The 16,215-nt window shown below is 54.3% G+C and overlaps 9 protein-coding genes across 9 annotated transcripts; 3 read left to right on the forward strand and 6 right to left on the reverse strand.

Moving 5' to 3' along the window:
• Positions 1-15: 15 nt before the first annotated feature.
• Positions 16-1,245, forward strand: ColSpa_09723 (uncharacterized protein; the record flags this gene model as incomplete). Its single annotated transcript, XM_049275935.1, has 1 exon — positions 16-1,245. One exon carries the CDS (start codon positions 16-18, stop codon positions 1,243-1,245), a length of 1,230 nt encoding a protein of 409 aa, XP_049131892.1.
• A 733-nt stretch (positions 1,246-1,978) lies between these two features.
• Positions 1,979-6,321, reverse strand: ColSpa_09725 (uncharacterized protein; the record flags this gene model as incomplete). Its single annotated transcript, XM_049275936.1, is given in 8 exon segments — positions 1,979-2,059; positions 2,408-2,726; positions 2,745-2,944; positions 3,158-3,518; positions 3,555-4,069; positions 4,115-5,914; positions 6,056-6,247; positions 6,262-6,321. 8 exon segments carry the CDS (start codon positions 6,319-6,321, stop codon positions 1,979-1,981), a joined length of 3,528 nt encoding a protein of 1,175 aa, XP_049131893.1.
• Positions 2,267-6,292, forward strand: ColSpa_09724 (midasin; the record flags this gene model as incomplete). Its single annotated transcript, XM_049275937.1, has 3 exons — positions 2,267-2,348; positions 2,403-5,923; positions 5,993-6,292. The coding sequence occupies 3 exons, from the start codon at positions 2,267-2,269 to the stop codon at positions 6,290-6,292; spliced, it is 3,903 nt and encodes a 1,300-aa protein (XP_049131894.1).
• A 2,462-nt stretch (positions 6,322-8,783) lies between the features above and the next one.
• Positions 8,784-9,041, forward strand: ColSpa_09726 (uncharacterized protein; the record flags this gene model as incomplete). The annotated part of the gene is made up of 2 exons (XM_049275938.1): positions 8,784-8,912; positions 8,973-9,041. The coding sequence occupies 2 exons, from the start codon at positions 8,784-8,786 to the stop codon at positions 9,039-9,041; spliced, it is 198 nt and encodes a 65-aa protein (XP_049131895.1).
• Positions 9,042-9,763: 722 nt separating this feature from the next.
• Positions 9,764-10,700, reverse strand: ColSpa_09727 (protein vip1; the record flags this gene model as incomplete). The annotated part of the gene is made up of 2 exons (XM_049275939.1): positions 9,764-10,523; positions 10,621-10,700. 2 exons carry the CDS (start codon positions 10,698-10,700, stop codon positions 9,764-9,766), a joined length of 840 nt encoding a protein of 279 aa, XP_049131896.1.
• Positions 10,701-11,864: 1,164 nt separating this feature from the next.
• ColSpa_09728 (oxygen-dependent choline dehydrogenase) lies at positions 11,865-12,833 on the reverse strand (the record flags this gene model as incomplete). Its single annotated transcript, XM_049275940.1, has 1 exon — positions 11,865-12,833. One exon carries the CDS (start codon positions 12,831-12,833, stop codon positions 11,865-11,867), a length of 969 nt encoding a protein of 322 aa, XP_049131897.1.
• A 225-nt stretch (positions 12,834-13,058) lies between these two features.
• ColSpa_09729 (uncharacterized protein) lies at positions 13,059-13,471 on the reverse strand (the record flags this gene model as incomplete). The annotated part of the gene is made up of 2 exons (XM_049275941.1): positions 13,059-13,288; positions 13,405-13,471. The coding sequence occupies 2 exons, from the start codon at positions 13,469-13,471 to the stop codon at positions 13,059-13,061; spliced, it is 297 nt and encodes a 98-aa protein (XP_049131898.1).
• A 183-nt stretch (positions 13,472-13,654) lies between these two features.
• On the reverse strand, positions 13,655-13,912 carry ColSpa_09730 (uncharacterized protein; the record flags this gene model as incomplete). The annotated part of the gene is made up of 1 exon (XM_049275942.1): positions 13,655-13,912. The coding sequence occupies one exon, from the start codon at positions 13,910-13,912 to the stop codon at positions 13,655-13,657; it is 258 nt and encodes an 85-aa protein (XP_049131899.1).
• A 1,043-nt stretch (positions 13,913-14,955) lies between these two features.
• ColSpa_09731 (uncharacterized protein) lies at positions 14,956-15,828 on the reverse strand (the record flags this gene model as incomplete). The annotated part of the gene is made up of 2 exons (XM_049275943.1): positions 14,956-15,594; positions 15,724-15,828. The coding sequence occupies 2 exons, from the start codon at positions 15,826-15,828 to the stop codon at positions 14,956-14,958; spliced, it is 744 nt and encodes a 247-aa protein (XP_049131900.1).
• Positions 15,829-16,215: the final 387 nt, after the last annotated feature.

The following is a 16,215-nucleotide window of genomic DNA, read 5'->3' on the forward strand; positions in this document are numbered from 1 at the left end:
CAGGACCACCTAATGATGACGGCAATACCTCCCTCTCGGCCGACTCCACCCCAAACTCTCCGCGACGAGTCCGAAGGCCTTGCCTCGAAGCAGCCTGCACAGCAACCTATGCAGAACTCCGTACCAGCGCGCCCCGAATCTTCGTTGCACACTATGCAACATACCGAGTCACAATCTGCGGATGTAGCTGGCGATCCTGAACACACTTCTCGGCATGACGAATATGAGGTTGTCGAGGTTGAGGAAGACGATACTAGACTGGAGGAGGCGCCTAAGGGCACCTTCTCAAGGCCGCCTTTGCCTCGTCTGAATTCTCAGTCGCGAGCCCCTTCCTCGCCGGCGCCTCTTTATGAAACCTCTCCTCCGCAACCTCCCCCTCATCGGAGCAGCAACACAAGCACCCCACAGCCGCAAAAGGGCGGGCCTGTCCATCTGCAGGGCTCGCGAGAGATACCAATCCCGATCAGGAATTCGTCAACTCAGCATCAAAGTGCGCCCAAAGCACCACAGCCGTCGGCAGCCGAGACTGAAGACGATGGCACGGACGAAGCATCAACTAGTGCCCAACCATCTTCGCAAGGCACCCCAAAGCCTCAGGAGAAGAACGCTCCGATCCAGATACCAAAGGTCACACCACTTTCTTCCGGTCTCACGCTGCCACCAAACCTTGCCGAGCTAGCGCAAGGTCTAGACGGAAAGTATGTGGACGAGTTCGGAAACATCTTGGACTGGAACGGTCAGGTGCTTGGTCGTGTCGAGGGCGACCTGCCGTCCATGATCGGACGGCCAGTCGCAGTAACGGGCGAGATCTTCAGCGAAGACGGTGAAGTTGTTGGGTATGTAGCGGAGAATGATACCATCCCTCCTGCGCCCCCCTCACCCAAGCCCATTGAAGGCATGGGCGACGGCTTGAAGGTAGACCACATGGGCAACATTCTCGACAAGAACAACAACGTCGTCGGTCACTTTGACGGCGCGCCCCTGGCCAAGTCACTCCAGCAGACAGGCCAGGCTGGCAACTCGGGGCAATCGAGTGGTACTCGTCCTGGGCATGTTCCCGACACACGGACAAGTTGTCCTCAATGTACTGCTCACCAGCCCAAACCATCCTCAACTACTCCTAGTCCGTCAGAGATCTTCATGGACGTTAAGTCGACCAACGACGGAATTCAGCTTATTATCAAGATACCCACGGTATTTCACGGCGGTGGGAATCCTAATATCCATATAGGAACCGGATCATGATTGTAACGAGATTTGCGTATTTTGGGTGGAGGTCGATCTAGGAGTTCTGGAACGGTTCGATAGAAGCTAGCATGCGGCGGCGTTCAGACGGCGGTGAGACGTTTATGATAGGCCAGGAGTTGCACCGTAGTTCCAACAATTCCCATCGTCTAAGCAGCGAGCGGTTCGTACAATGCGTGGCTCCAAGACCCTGTTGACCCGTACTGTGAGGCTGAAAAGTGGACAAGGTTGAGCTGCCGTCCGGAGAGTTGCGGGCGCATAGACGCGGCGGTTGATTTTGGGAACTTGCTGAGCGTGGCGAATAGCAATTTGTTTTTCGTGTTTCGAGGAGCGTCATGACGTCTGTCGCGCATACAAACCCAGCCTTTGTGAGCTTCGCAATCCGCATTGCAAAAGAAAGTGTTGGAGTAGTAGCTGGGGGGGGGGGGGGGGGGTCGACTGTGGAGGAACTGACGAATGGATGATGCAGGGCAGGGAGTGCCCTTGGAAACACTAGCCACACCAACTGGGCATCTCCAAGAAAGATTGTCGGCGATCGATCCGAAGGCCAATGGTAATTCCCCAGACTGGCTAGTTGTCACACCATTCCCCAAGTTGCATCTTTTCTTCTGCAAAGACCAGTTGCGTCATGACAGCTGGGATCCAGCCCTTCATGGGCTCGGACGAGTGTGGCTTTGCGTCATGATGGGCGGCTGTCTAGCTGACCTTCCCTCCCCTCCCCCCCCCCATGAAGTCACTCTGTGGCGCGAGCAGGGACCAGAGCTTCGAGGGGCAGCTCCTCGAGCTTGAGCTCCCCTTGACGTAAGTTTAGGAGCTGGAAACTTGATTTGAGCCCGAGGATTTGTGGTATAAGACGTCTGACCGGCAGGTTGTTGCAGATAGTTTTGGCTTTTTGTCTCCCAAACCAATGCAATCATCTCATGAACAGCTACATTTTCTAAGATACCCTGTTAGCGCTGAGTACAACGAATTTATATCCAAACACGAACAAGAACTACAACACTACAACAAGAACACAAACATGGTCGGCGCTGCTTCAAAGTCTGGCAGCAGCATGCTTGGTGGACGTGGAAAGGAGGCAAAGGAGAGCGAGCAGAAGTCAAGTGAGTGCACTTACATGATGAATGTGAAAGTAACAATCGCTAATATTTCCAAAGCATACTCGGTCGAACAAGATGTTCAAGAGCATGGTGAGAACCTTGTTGCCGGTGTTATCGGCAAGACGGGAGAGGTGGTAGATGAGACCGGCAAGACTGTCGGTAAGGTCACAGAAGGCGAGGCTGGCGAGCTTGTCGGCAACGTTGTCACCGCGACTGGCGATATCATCGGCAAAGACGGTGGCGTCATCGGCAAGGCGCTTCCTCTCGGTGAGTTGACCGAGGGCGGTGAGAGCAAGCAGGGTGGTAGCAGCAGCTTCAGCATCATGGGCGCCACCAAGGGTGTCAAGGGCATCGTCGACACCGTTGACGGCACAGTACAGACTGTCAACCGCACATTACCACTTGTTGGTGATCTGACAAAGGGCGTCGGTTTGGGCGAAGGCCAAGGCGGTGTCCTTGGAGGCGTCCTTGGCGGCGGTCAGTCTGAGAAGGGCTCTCAAGGGGGTCTTCTGGGTGGTATCACTGGAGCCCTTGGCGGTGGTAAGTCGGAGAAGGGCGGCTCGGAGCAGAACCCTCTCGGAAGCCTCCTTGGAGGTGTCCTAGGCCAGAGCCAGAGTGGTGGTCCTCTTGGTGTTCTTGGAGGAACCGAGCCTTTGGAACGCGACGAGTCTGTCACCGACAAGGACGAAAAGCTTACCCAGCTGCTCGCTCAACAAAAGTCAGACGTTGACGATAAGGCTTCTTTGACCGAGAACGCCAAGCAAAACCTCTTCGAGGTCAACGACACGACTTCAGAGGTCGCGCCCATCGACTTGCAAGACGCCGAGAAGTCGCAAGCAGACGACGGTAAGCCCACAAGCGGCGGCGAAAACACCCAAACAGAGACTGAAGATTCCCAAGGCGACAAGACAGATTTGACGGAGCAATCGACCCTTGACGGAAAGGATGACTTGCAAGAGGTGGATGCTGAGCCCATCGAGGAGCAGGCTGAGGGTGCTGAGACCGTCAAGGACGACACTACAGAGAAGGCTGGTACTGTCCCCGACGACATTGCTACCCTTGACGTACCCGTGTCTCAGATCCCCGACGACCTGAAGAGCGAGCTTCCCGAGGATATCCAAACTGCCGACATTCCCGTCTCCCAAATCCCCTTCGACGCGCAGTCCAAGCTTCCTACGGATTTGGCTTCAAAGCTCCCCGAAGACGTACAGTCTGGCATTGACACTCCTAAGGACACAACGACTGAAGACTGGGCCAACCAGCAGAACCCTGAGGATCAGTCCCAGGTTCCCGAGGACGCCGAGCTCCCGGACGCTGAAGGCGTTGAGGGCGCTGAGGGCGTTGAGGATGCTGAGGGTGCTGAAGAGGGTGTCGAAGATGCGGCCGAGGATGCAAAGACTGGTGACGTCCCGGATATTGATGTTACCGCCGCGTCCGACTCCGCTCCCAAGTCCACCGTCAAGGACGACATTAAGAGCGTCTTGAGCACCGTCCGCTCCGCCATCCCCGAAGATCAGCGCACTGTCACTGTTGCTGGCGACAAGCTCCTTCAGCCATTCGAGAAGTTCCCTGGTGCCGAGATTGATGATGAGGGCAAGGTCATTTTCGACAACGCCTCTATTGGCCGCATCGCCGAAGGTGATCCTGCCGACCTCGTTGGCATGACCATCGACGCCGAGGGCAATGTCATCAACGAGCGCGGCAGCATCATCGGCAAGGCCGAGCTCAAGTCAGAGGTTGCTGATGAACTCCTCAAGGACACGATTGACTTCTCCATCCTCAAGGGTGCCAAGGTCAACAAGGCTGGTAACCTCGTCAACGACAAGGGCGAAGCTGTTGGCCGTATTGTTTCTGGTATCCTCAAGCACCTTGTCGGCCGCAAGGCTGATGAGCGTGGCGAGATCTGGAACGATGCCGGCAAGATCATTGGAAAGGCTGAGCCTATTCCTGAGACTGAGCGTGAAGAGCTTGCTGAGCCCGCGCCTTTTGAGGACTTCCCTGGTGCGACTGTTGAATCTAACGGTCATGTTCTCTTCAATGGCGACATTGTTGGTCGCGTCATTGAGGGTGACCCGAAGAAGTTGAAGGGCAAGAAGGTTGATGACGAGGGTGACATTCTTGACAAGAGCGGCAATGCCATTGGCAAGGCCGAGCGTTGGGAGCCTGAGTCTGAGCCTGAGCCTGAACCCGAGGCGCCTGTCGTGATTGATAACTCTGCCCTTGCAGGCAAGCGCGTCAACAAGGCTGGCAACGTTGTCGACAAGGACGGTACCATCTACGGCCGTATCGTCGAGGGTGATGTCAAGAAGCTGATTGGCCGCATGTGCGACAAGGAGGGTAACGTCCGCAGCGAGTCTGGCGACATCATCGGCCGTGCTGAGCTCATCCCTGAGAGCGACCGTGAGGGTGCAAAGGAGGGTCCTTTCGCGGAGCTTCCTGGATGTACCGTCGCCAAGGACGGAACCATTGTTACTCCTTCTGGAGACATTGTTGGCCGTCTTGTTCAGGGTGACGCTAAGGCCCTTTTCGGGCGCCCCATCGACGAGGATGGCGACATCCTTGATCGCAATGGCAACCTCCTCGGTAAGGCTGAACGCTGGGAGCCCGAAGCCGCTCCCGAGAGGGAGAAGGGTCCCATGGAGGGCCGTAAGGTCAACCGCAGCGGTGATGTCGTTGACGAGGATGGCGATGTCATCGGCAAGCTTACCTCTGGAGAGATCAAGGCTTGCGCCGGCAAGATCATCAACGAAGACAACGACGTCGTCGACTCCAAGGGACGCATTGTCGGCCACGTCGAGCTCCTTGAGGATATTCCCCAGCCTAAGGGTCCCATGGAAGGCAAGACCGTCAACAAGAAGGGTGAGGTCGTTAGCGAGACCGGTGAGACCCTGGGCATGCTTACCAGCGGTGAGCTCAGCGTTTGTGCTGGCAAGAAGATCAACGAGGATAACGACGTCGTCGACTCCAAGGATCGTGTGGTCGGCCATGTCACCCTTCTCGAGGACCTTCCTCAGAAAAAGGGTCCTATGGAAGGCCGCCGTGTCAACCGCCAGGGTGAGGTTGTCGATGAAGATGGAAACGTCATCGGCAAGCTTACTACCGGCGAGGTGTCCATTTGCTCTGGCAAGGAGATCAACAGCGACAACGACGTTATTGACTCCAAGGACCGTGTTGTCGGACACGTCTCCCTGCTCGAGGACATCCCCGAGGTTGAGGAAGTTCCTACTGAGACCGAAGAGGAGAAGAAGGCCCGCGAGGAGGCTGAGGCCGACCGCAAGCTGGCCAAGAGCATCGGCGGACTCATTGAGCAAGGCCTCGACCGTCTGCGTCCTATCTGCAAGATGATTACGCAGAAGATTGAGGCAGCCGAGCGCAAGCCCAAGGAGGAGCGTGACGAGGAGCAGCTTGTGAAGGATGTTAAGCCTCTTATCGAGGAGGGTGGCAAGATCCTGACCGAGCTGAATGGCAGTGTCCGTGCCTTGGACCCTGATGGTCGCATCCAGCAGAACGCCAAGTCCAAGGCCCAGACTCGTGAGGCTACTCCCGAGGAGCACCACCTCGCAGAGTGTCTGAAGGAGGTAAGTTTATACCCTGAGAAGCTTCATACTACGGTATCATCGTATGATCATATGCTAACTTGCTTTTAGTTGACTGGTACCATTACCGAGACTGTCGAGGGAGCTAAGCGCAAAATCGAGGACATGCCCCACGCCAAGAAGGAGCTCAACCCTCTGTGGGGTCTCCTCACCGAGCCTCTCTTCCAGATTCTGGCTGCTGTCGGTCTCTTGTTGACCGGTGTCCTCAACCTCGTCGGTCGTCTTCTCAACGGCCTCGGCCTCGGCAAGATTGTCGACGGCCTTCTCGGTACCCTGGGCCTCAACCGTCTGCTCGACGGCCTTGGTCTGGGCAGCTTGACCGCCGCTCTCGGCGGTGGCAAGAAGAAATAAGCGCTTATGATATTATGGCTTGGTTTCATTGTAGCGTGTTCTCATCGGATAATGGGTTGACGTGTATGACGGACAAATGGAATCTGTTTGGCGTAATGTTTGTACTTGGTTTCCAAAATCGTGGGAATGGGTTGTGTACGAATAAGTAGGATTGGATAGTTTTAGCGACCAATTTGAATGGCCTTTCTCGGAAAAGTGCTTTATCACAAACCCTGAATAACCGCGGTGGTAACTGAGTCGTGACGATTGTAACCTTTGTTGTTTGATGTTTACGACGTGGGTTGGTTGATTGTCGTCTGTGAGTAAGGCCGGAACGTGGGAAGCGGTTGAAACAAAGTCGGGGAATTTTCCTTCCTTCTCTCTTTCCCTTTTTTTTTTCTTCCTTTTTTTCTCCGATGGACCATGGTTGGGGTCGGCATCATCTTTGACAGGCGTGTGGAGGTGTACCGCCCAAACGAAAGAAGCTAGGGCCGGCAGGTGTGACCTTTGCGGCGAGTTCAGGCAAGCAGGGGCCGCCATTTTGTTGATCGCCATTGTTGTTGATCGCAATCCGCTCTTTCCATCACATTCAGACGCATGGGGTGCGCAACTCGGCGCGGTGGATGGGCTCATCGTCGTTTCCATTCCCGCATTCAACCTTCTGGGGCCTTCCGCCCCGTCATCGCAACCCTCATCCTTGCACTTCACAGCGACCCGTCCAACCCGACGCGACCATCTTGGACTGCTTTGGACCAGAAGACGTGAGACATGGTGCCACTTTTGTACTTTGCAAGCTTGGGTGAATCGCCAATAGTCGCCTTTTTCCATGTCCCGAGTGACACCACCGGTGCTGGTCCCGAAGCCCCCCTTCCGGGAGACTGCTCCGCGTCTTAGACTTTGTGCATTATTGACTTCCCGGTCAATAGTACCACCCATTCATCGGCTTCTGTGTCTTCCGCAATCAAACCTATCTACTATGCACTACACACTCATCAGGGTGTAGTCCGCACTCCAGAGGTTCCTATTAAGAGCTTCGTTTAGATAGCTATAAATGCCCAGAAGAGGTTTGAAGCCTTTGCTATCGCTAGGTTACATCTGCAGATGTAGCTAACAAGGGTGCGACGTGGATCGTCCCAGCCTTATCTACAACCCCAAAGAGAGCAGAGGCTTTGCATCTCCTGGTGTTTTCTTAACGTGCCACTTGACCCTGCGATGGTATCTCTCGCTTGCCAAATGTTTGAATAGTTTCTACGCCGTTGTCATTCGAATCCACCTTTACAGATACAAAGACACACCGTCGCAAGGCAAGGTATTCTCTCCGGCGCGGCCACGCAGCCTAGCAACGCTTTTCAGACCAGGCATACCATTAGTGATTCGATTCTCATGAATGAAGTATCCAACTATTGATGCAAGATATCTCACCATTTCGTGGCCATCGCCTCGGAACTCCCAAGAGCGCGTCGGACGGACGGGACGCAAGTTGAACCTCCACCCACGGCCATCGCTCAACCACTGGAAATCCGATGAAGAAGTGACTGGAGAAGATGACCCCTACGTGGCACAACGTTCGGTATAAATTGTGTCAATGGCGTCCGCAAACTGCGGTGCAAATGATTTTCCAAGCGTTTTACACGTGCAAGTTAAAACGGATCAGAACCCAGTTTACCTGATCACCGCATGGCCTAGTACGGAACCAAAGTCCGCTGCATCTTCCACCTCGTAAGTTCTCTCTTAACCCTTCACCAGAGGCAACCACGTTGGATTCGTTATAAACAGCTGCTCCATTCAGTTTACTAGACCATCACCGGCGCAGCAGTCCGGCCAGGTCCCATCTCAGCGACATCCCATAGCGACGTGAGGCCGATGGCGCTACGAGCGGAAGCACTGTCGGGCCATGGGTGCCTCAGGTAGTTTGGGGAACTCGATGAGATAAGATAAGATATGATAGCAGACCGGCAGATGACGATCCTTATCGATAAAGCTCCCCCGATGCGTCGATGCATCGATGCACCGACCTCAACAACACCCAGCAGTGACGTCAAACCACTCCCCGGAGCTCAGAGCACGCCGCATGACGGCATCAACACCACAGACTGATGTCAACCGCCGCAATCAGCCCAAAAGACCGCAAATCGGTGCGGCGCGCAGGGGAGGGCGTACCAAACCTCCCTTTTTTTTCCCACCTTTCAGAAGCCACCGCAGCTTGCTCCCTTCCGCGCGATCCAGGAAAGCTGGTGCTCTCCCCCCCTCTCCCCCCTTCCACCCCGTCCATTGACGCAACTGCCCCTCCGAGCTGAGACTGCCCCTCTTCGGATTTCTCTCGAGCAAGCTTCCCAGCTGGCTGCTCACTTTCAGGTAGCTATTTAACTTGAATGTCTCGCTAGTCTGGCTCTTCCTTCTTCCTTTGATCTACACAAGTCTCCAAGCAAACAACATCTCTCGTCCTCCAAGCAACACTTCTCACTACCAAAACCACCGTTCCACCCTCATCCCACCAATACATATCTCCAACATGCCCGAGGGACGCCAATCTCCTGCTCCTGAGAATCAGACTGGTGCCCAGCAGCAGGACCCCCCCGCCTCCGGCACGGGAACCGACGATGCCTCCAACAAGGACGCCGCCAACCAGGAGTCTCTCAAGGTTCGTTCTTCCACCCGCTCCCATCCCTTCCCGTCTCCAAAGTGTCTAACTGTTCTACAGAGCCTGTCTTCGAACCCCAAGGGCCCCATGGACGAGAACCTGAAGGAGAAGTTCGCCAAGACCCAGTAAAACACTCTACAACCGAAATAAACGGAACCAGGAATGATACCAATAAAGGCGTTGGGAATCCCGGCCACGACATGAGCCATGACGCACCACTGAGATGAAATCACGAATTGTGATGTTGTACCATAGAAATACAGCAATGCCAAAAGAAATGCATTGATACTTCATTGAATAAACATCCTGCTGTAAAAATGGTGCAAACGGTGGTGTTTGTTGTTGCCACATCAAAGAAACTTGCGTAATGATGGAGATTTGTAATGTAGATGTGATGACACCTGTGCGAAACGGAGTTGCATCAACCATTTTTGTCTTCATCACTTTCATCAATCTCCAGAATTCAAATTCGTGATGAGTAACTCTTGAAAAGTCTGTAGCAACGCTATCGAAGTAGGCGCGCATAGTCCAGAGAGAGCTCAGATTTTCATGTTTATGTTCGCTCAAATCGGCCACCTTCAATTGGCATACAAAAAACACATCATTTTTGCGCGAGTTGATATGAATTATCTATATTTCCTAGCACGCATATTCTCACAAACCACAATAACCATGAATAATCACACGGAAACAATTAATCGATGCCATAAGCTTGCATTGAAAGTCGTAACTACCTAGAGTGCTCAAGGGAAAACCACTTGCGTAGCAGTCATAAAACGGTCGTGCCTAATGAACCCAGCCAACGCCTACCCTCATAACCTTTTGCGTGCCAACAAACATCGTCAATTCCTCTACGACGACTTCTCATCGGTCGCAGCCGAGGGCTTGGACAGAGGGACGGCCGTTGAAGGATCGGGGTTGGTGGGAGACTGGGTACCAATGGTCTCGCCAGTGGCAGGAGGAACAGTCTTCTCCTTCTCCTTGCCGAGGAATCTCTCGAGGCCAGACGCCTTCAAGGCGCTGCCGCCATGCTCCTCCTTCTTCAAGTCCGCCAGGCGGCGGGCCTCAGCATGAATGTCTTGCACTTGTCTTGAGCCGGTCTCGTAGAAACCAACAATCTTCTTGCCGGTAGGGGAGCTGGTAGCCTTTTCAAAGTAAGAGCTCAGGCCGCCAAAGATGCCTTGGGCCTTAGCAGTGATGCCGTAGGACTGGTCGGTCGCCTTGGCACGATCTGTTGCGTGATACTTCTGGTCGAGGTTCTGGAGGGTGCTGAAGAAGCGGCTAGAGACGCCGTGCTGGCTGTCAAGCTCGATGGCGCGCTGGAGAGCGGCATCACCAACGACATAGCCCTGAGCAAGGTATTCAGCCAGGATGCGGGAGCGGGGCTTCTCCTCTTGAGTAATATCGTCGGAGTCGCGGTTGGCGTTTTCCTTGTGGTGGGGGGCGTCATCGGAAGGGTCGCCGCCGGCGCTAGTGACGGTGATGTGAGAGGTACCGAGCTGAGTGTTGTTCAAGAGGAGAGCCGTCTTGGCGGCGGTCTCCTTCTCGAAGGTGACGGCAGCATCCTTGGTCTCGCCAGAGGGAGTGACCTCGATGTTGGTGATCTTGCCGCTATGAGGTGTCAGCAGGTGGTCGGAGATCATGGGGTGAACGCGAATCAGGCCTTCGGGGCCTGTCCCACGCCAATACGGCGGGTGTTTGCACTTACCAGAAGCTAAAGAAGTCCTTGATCTCCTTATCTTCGGTCGCGGAAGCGATGTTCTTGACGTGGACGGTGGTGTTGGACATGATGGCGGTTGATGTGTTGCGGTGTGGTGTTGTTGGGACAAGCGTGTGTTGTAGGAGGGAGTTTTGTGAGGGGTAACCGGAGACTGGTGGATGGGGTATCAAGGGAGAAAATGTACGTCGTCTCGAGTCGGTGTGTAGTGGAAAAAGCAACAAGAGCTGAGAGAAGTGCAACAATGTCAGGATCGTGTGGATGATGGTTTTATTATGTAGTGAGATCAGGACGAGTCACTATGGGAATGCGGGAGGAAAGGCAAATGATCAGACGAAGGGTCATGAGGACGCGCTTTACGTTTTCGAGCCAAGGCAGGGCAGGCGACAGAGAAGGGGCGGCCTCCAGCTCACGGTGACGATGCTTGACGCCGCAAGACCAGGGACCTTGTTGAGGGAGGAGCCCACCCGCCCCTCGCACGCATTGGGCGGGGACGGGCAGGGGAGAGATTTCCTCGGTGACTGTCGCCTTCCCTCCTCCCTCTTCCCCTTCTTTGCTAGGCAGGAACACGCCACAGCAGGAACAGCAAGAGCTGCCTGGGCTCTGGACTCCCCGATCCGGCGCAGCAGCAAGGGCGGCAAAGCAAGGAGCAGGGGCCGAAATGGGCGCAGTGCATGTGTCGTCCCTCGAATGGAGGGGAGGGGAGGCGACTGCCAAACGTCATCGTCCGCGAATGTGAGGAGCTCGTGCCAGGGGTGGGGGTGGCTGAGCGGAAGCATGGACCAGCGCTAGCCCCGCTAACAGAGCCACATCTCAGCCCCGTACCTTTTCCGGCTGTTTTGGCGGTGAAGCTACTTTCACATGCATCTGCGTCTATTATCCAAGCTACTAGAATGCTCCCGAACATGAGACGACCCTGACATTCCCTCCCTTCCAATGGCTTCGTCCCATTCCCGTCCCCAAGCTCCCAACACCGGATGACGCTCCTCGGGTGCGGACACGACCCTCTTACGCGAATACGGAGTACGCGCCCGTCTCCTCCACCATGCTATGTACGATCTGGACACGGCTACCGGTACACTGCCGTGGTTGCGACGCAATACCGGGAACGACGTGGCTTGTGGCTGGTGCACCCAACCATGCATGGAACAACTCTCTCCCATTCCAGACATTTAACTCGACATCCAACCCTACCTCGTCCCATGTGATCTACATGTGATCTGCAGATGCACTCATTACCACTGCCGTGACGCGCCTGCCTCTCCCAGAATCACGTCCGACGCCTTCTGAATTATGATGAAAGTTGCTACGGCCGGAAACGCCCCGGGAGCTCGCGGAAACACACTCGCGTCGACCACCCTCTGTCCGTTGGCCCCCAGCACCCGAAATTTCGAATCCAGCACAGCCATGCGGTTGCCCTCTGTCCCGATCTTGCAAGTGCCAGTCGGGTGATGCCCAAACGTCTGCTCCCGGATCCACTTCTTGTCCGACTCCGTGTCTGCGTCGCCACACCGACCATCGCTCCTGATCTGTGAACACGGGGGTTCCGCCGGCTCCAACGGACCCCACGGACCTTGGACGTTGCTCATGCTCCGCCGGCCCCATGTCACCGTCTCAGCCAATGCTCCAAGGTCCGTCTCGACGCACTCTTGATACAGCTCAAAGTTGATCTCGGGCGGTTCTGTCGAGTCCGCAGACTGGACCTTGACGCACCCGGCCGTGTTTTGCGGGTGCATCTTCACCATTGAGAAGCCTATTGTGGTAGGCGGGTCGACGAGGTCCGGCTGCTTCACCGTCGGCCAGAAGTCTCGGAATGCATTCGGCCAGCTGAAGATAAAGACGTCCCGTTCGCCGTTGAGCGAGTAGTTCGACTTGAGCAGAAGCGCGTTCGAGTTGTACCCGGGTCGCATGTACAGCCCCTTTCCTTGCCGCCACAGCTCTTCGCATGGGTCTCCCGGCGTTCCCTTTGCGCATGTCGGCTCGTTGGGGTTGGGGATGGCCGTAAGGTTGAGCTGAGCGTGTCCCACGATGGGGAGTTCTTGGTTATCCTGGAGGTTCCGGCCTACACCCGGCAAGTCCGCGACAACTTTGATCCCGAGAGCCTCGAGATGAGATTTGTTTCCGATGTCGCTGAGCTGCAGGATATGCGGCGAGTTGAAGGCTCCACCTGCCACGATGACTCCACGAGAGGCGAATACTTGCATGGTCTCGCCTGTGCTCGATACGTTTCGTCGGGCATCCGCGCCGTACGTGGAATTGCCCAGCAGATATCCGACTCCGATGGCTTTAGGTGTCTCGCCGCTCGTCTCATCGAACAAGACCTTGATGACCAGGGAATGAGTTGACAAGGTCAGCGGATACTTGGGCGAGCCGTCCGCATCCTTGGCTGCCAGAGTCTCCAGGATGAGAGTGCGGGAGTTGTACCGTTACTATTTTTCAATTGCATGAAAGGAGAGCCCCCAGAGGCCCTCTGTGGTATCCCGGTCTTCGCCGAGGAAGTTGCCGTCGCTCCCTAGCATCTTAACGAGCCTCTCCGGGTCTTGACCAATGGATCGGGCATACGACTTGGGCACATCCATCACACCCGGGTTGCTGAGATACTGCGATCCGTTGCCGAGGTTAGTCTCGAAGTAGCCATCGAACCCGTGACCGGGCGTGCCTTGGGGAGATTATTTTTCGTCTCGATGCTCTTGAAAATGCGCCTCATGTTCTTGTCGCTATCTTCACGTTAGAATCGGTGCCCCATATTCTTCCGTGTCCCGTAAACTCACTTACATGAAGCATCTCCCGTCACATTCTGCACGAACCCCCAATTCCCGTTACTGGGCAGCCACGTCGCCATCGCGTTCGTCACAGACTACCTCCCAACCGTCGCGCCGCAGGGGTAATACACTTCCAGCAACTCTGCGCCATCCGGCGCCATCGTCGCGTTGCCGACCCAGTACGAGCCATTCTCAAACCTCCACGCCAGGTGGTTGTTCCGCAGCTCAGTCTCTTTACCCAAGTGGTGCCTTACGAAAAAGAACTAGCCGTTGGTGGGCGTGACGACGTATCCGCCGTTGGCGATGATGGTGCGTATGTCAGAGGACTGGTCGTCGCCTGCCTCGATGAGGAGGGTCGAGTGGCCTGCGTGCGCGAGGTTGCAGGCTAAAGGCCCACCGCCGGGACCGGAACCAATGACTATGTAGTCATAGGTGCGGTTCGACGTCGCGTTCTGGGCAAGGGTTGTGAAGGGGAGGAGAAGGAGAGCCGTCAGGGCTGTGATGGGCCGGAGGACGGCCATGATGTTTGCGCAATTGTTCAACCTGGGTCGATGCTTTGAGCGCAGTCCATCTTCAACCTCGCTGGCCGGGCTTTCACGGGATTCTTAAGTACACCGCAAAACATATAGAGGCCCTGTCTTCATGACCCATGTCGAATATAAACCTTTTCTTTCCTTTGCCTCGCTGAGCTCGTCTTGCGGATTCCAAGCTGAGCAATGGCCTGATAAGCTTACAGCATCTTTAGCGGGTGTAACCGTACAACGGTTGCCCCATGGTTGGGGATATTAGCGAGTGGGGGTTGGAATCCTTCCAAAGTCTTTGGAGTACCCTGTTGCCAGGGGTTAACCCTAGGCGACAATGTCCTTTCATCATTGCTTTGGCACGGTTTCTGACTTAGAACAGCAGGCGCGATGTTCCCTCACTCTAGCTGGCTTATCTTCGCAACGTTGTTTGGACAGTTGGTGACCGCCGTGCTCGCTTCTCGTACTTGATGCATTGCTTCTGGACGTGGACGAGATGAACGATATGCCGCATTTCATGTGATGTGATATAAACGAAGCTGCATTTGGCCTATTTCAATCATTTCTTGTGCAATTACTTAGATGCTTCCACATCCAAGGACGGAAAGAGACAGGTAGAGGTCATAGTGGTTTCAGTATCGTTCGCAACGAGACCATCGTCAGGGCTTTCGAACCGGGAGAAGTGATAATCAAACGAAATGAAGACATGTTGGGGTTTCTGTTTTCTATCTGATTTCAAGATTTGAATCCTGATTTCATTTTTAATATTCTTTTACGAAAAATCTAGAACTCGATATATTGACACCAGCAGGATTGTTATACCGTTGCTTCCCGTAGATCTTCCTTGGAGATCGAGATAACTCAACAATTCAGGTCTTACCGCAAACATAGATCTGCTGGCTAGTATCGATTATTACTTCCGAAGATATTAACTTCGACTCAAAACTGCACCAAGTTCGATGACTTTACATCTGTCATGGTTTCATAAATCATAAACAATTGCATCGCTAATGAGTTTCAACTACATATACCTATGAGTCATTTTACCGAAATCCAGACTGCATCGATCCCCCTTGTCCCATATTTGGATTAGGTTGCTGCTGCTGTTGTTGAGGGTTGTTCATCTGGCCCTGGATACTCTGACCCGGTAAAACTTGAACATTGACAGAGCCAGGTGACATACCGGTCCCCATATTGTTTCCCCCACTGCTGTTTCCCATGGAAGGCCCAGCCATGTTCATGTTGCCAAACCCTGTGTTGCCCACGCTACCATATCCAGGCTGCCACCCCTGGTTACCCAGAAAAGTTCCCTGGTTCTGCGTGTTGTTGCCATATGGCCCGCCTCCTATCGGATTGCCGCCCATCATGTTCCCGGCTTGTCCAGCGTAGGGCATCACGTTGCCCTGCTGAGTGTTCTGCCAAACGCCGGGTACCCCGTACCCCTGTTGCTCCTGACCAAAGCCCTGGCCTCCAAAGATGAACTGCTGCCGGTTGAAGTCATCGAAACGGTGCTCCTTCGAATATGCCCTATCGTGATCAGCGCGCTCGTGTTTCACCGTATAAAGGTATCCGTTGAACTCATTCGACACTTTGGCGACCTTTTCAAAGTGTTCGCCCTTGACGATTATGGGACCGGGCACATGGTACTCCTTCTTGTGCCACTCGGAAAGGGCTACTGCTGTCTGGAAGGCATTTCGAATCTGTCTTCCATTCCAGATTGGCTTACACTCGTCTTTATTCGTCTACATGTTCCACAGCGTAGCTGATAGCGTTGAGATCTCATCGCGGTTGAACTTGACGTGCTAGGATACATCCTCTGGAGCGGCCTGTAGGGAAAGATCTTCCGTGCGGTCCATCTGCATCTCCCAGATTCTCTTGGTCTGTTCTTGAGTAAGAGGTGGATAGTAGAGAGCCATGGATACGCGAGAATTGAAGGCTTCGTTGAATGAACCGACTTTGTTGTCGTAAGGAATAAAATACCCCTCATAGTATTCCATCACTCGGAGGAAAACTTGGTGCGTCAGCATCCTCATCTCACCATGCGATAGTCAAATCCTCTGCGCGACCGCTAAATTGGGCTGACCTACCGGAGACTAAGGCGTTTCGCTCAATGTTGTCATGGCTTCTTTCGGCAAGGAACACATCGGCTTCATCCAAAAGAAGAACGCAATATAGAAGCAGGTCAAACAATTGAATCACCTTCTCACCTCGAAAGTTCCCCAGAAAATATACAGGTATCGTCCTCTGAGTTCCAGTCATGTCTGTGTATGTCAGATCGTATATCGAGACGCGAGCTGGAGAAC

Source organism: Colletotrichum spaethianum (assembly GCF_022836535.1).
Source record: "Colletotrichum spaethianum MAFF 239500 DNA, contig30, whole genome shotgun sequence".
In the NCBI taxonomy this organism is placed as follows: Eukaryota; Fungi; Ascomycota; class Sordariomycetes; order Glomerellales; family Glomerellaceae; genus Colletotrichum; species Colletotrichum spaethianum.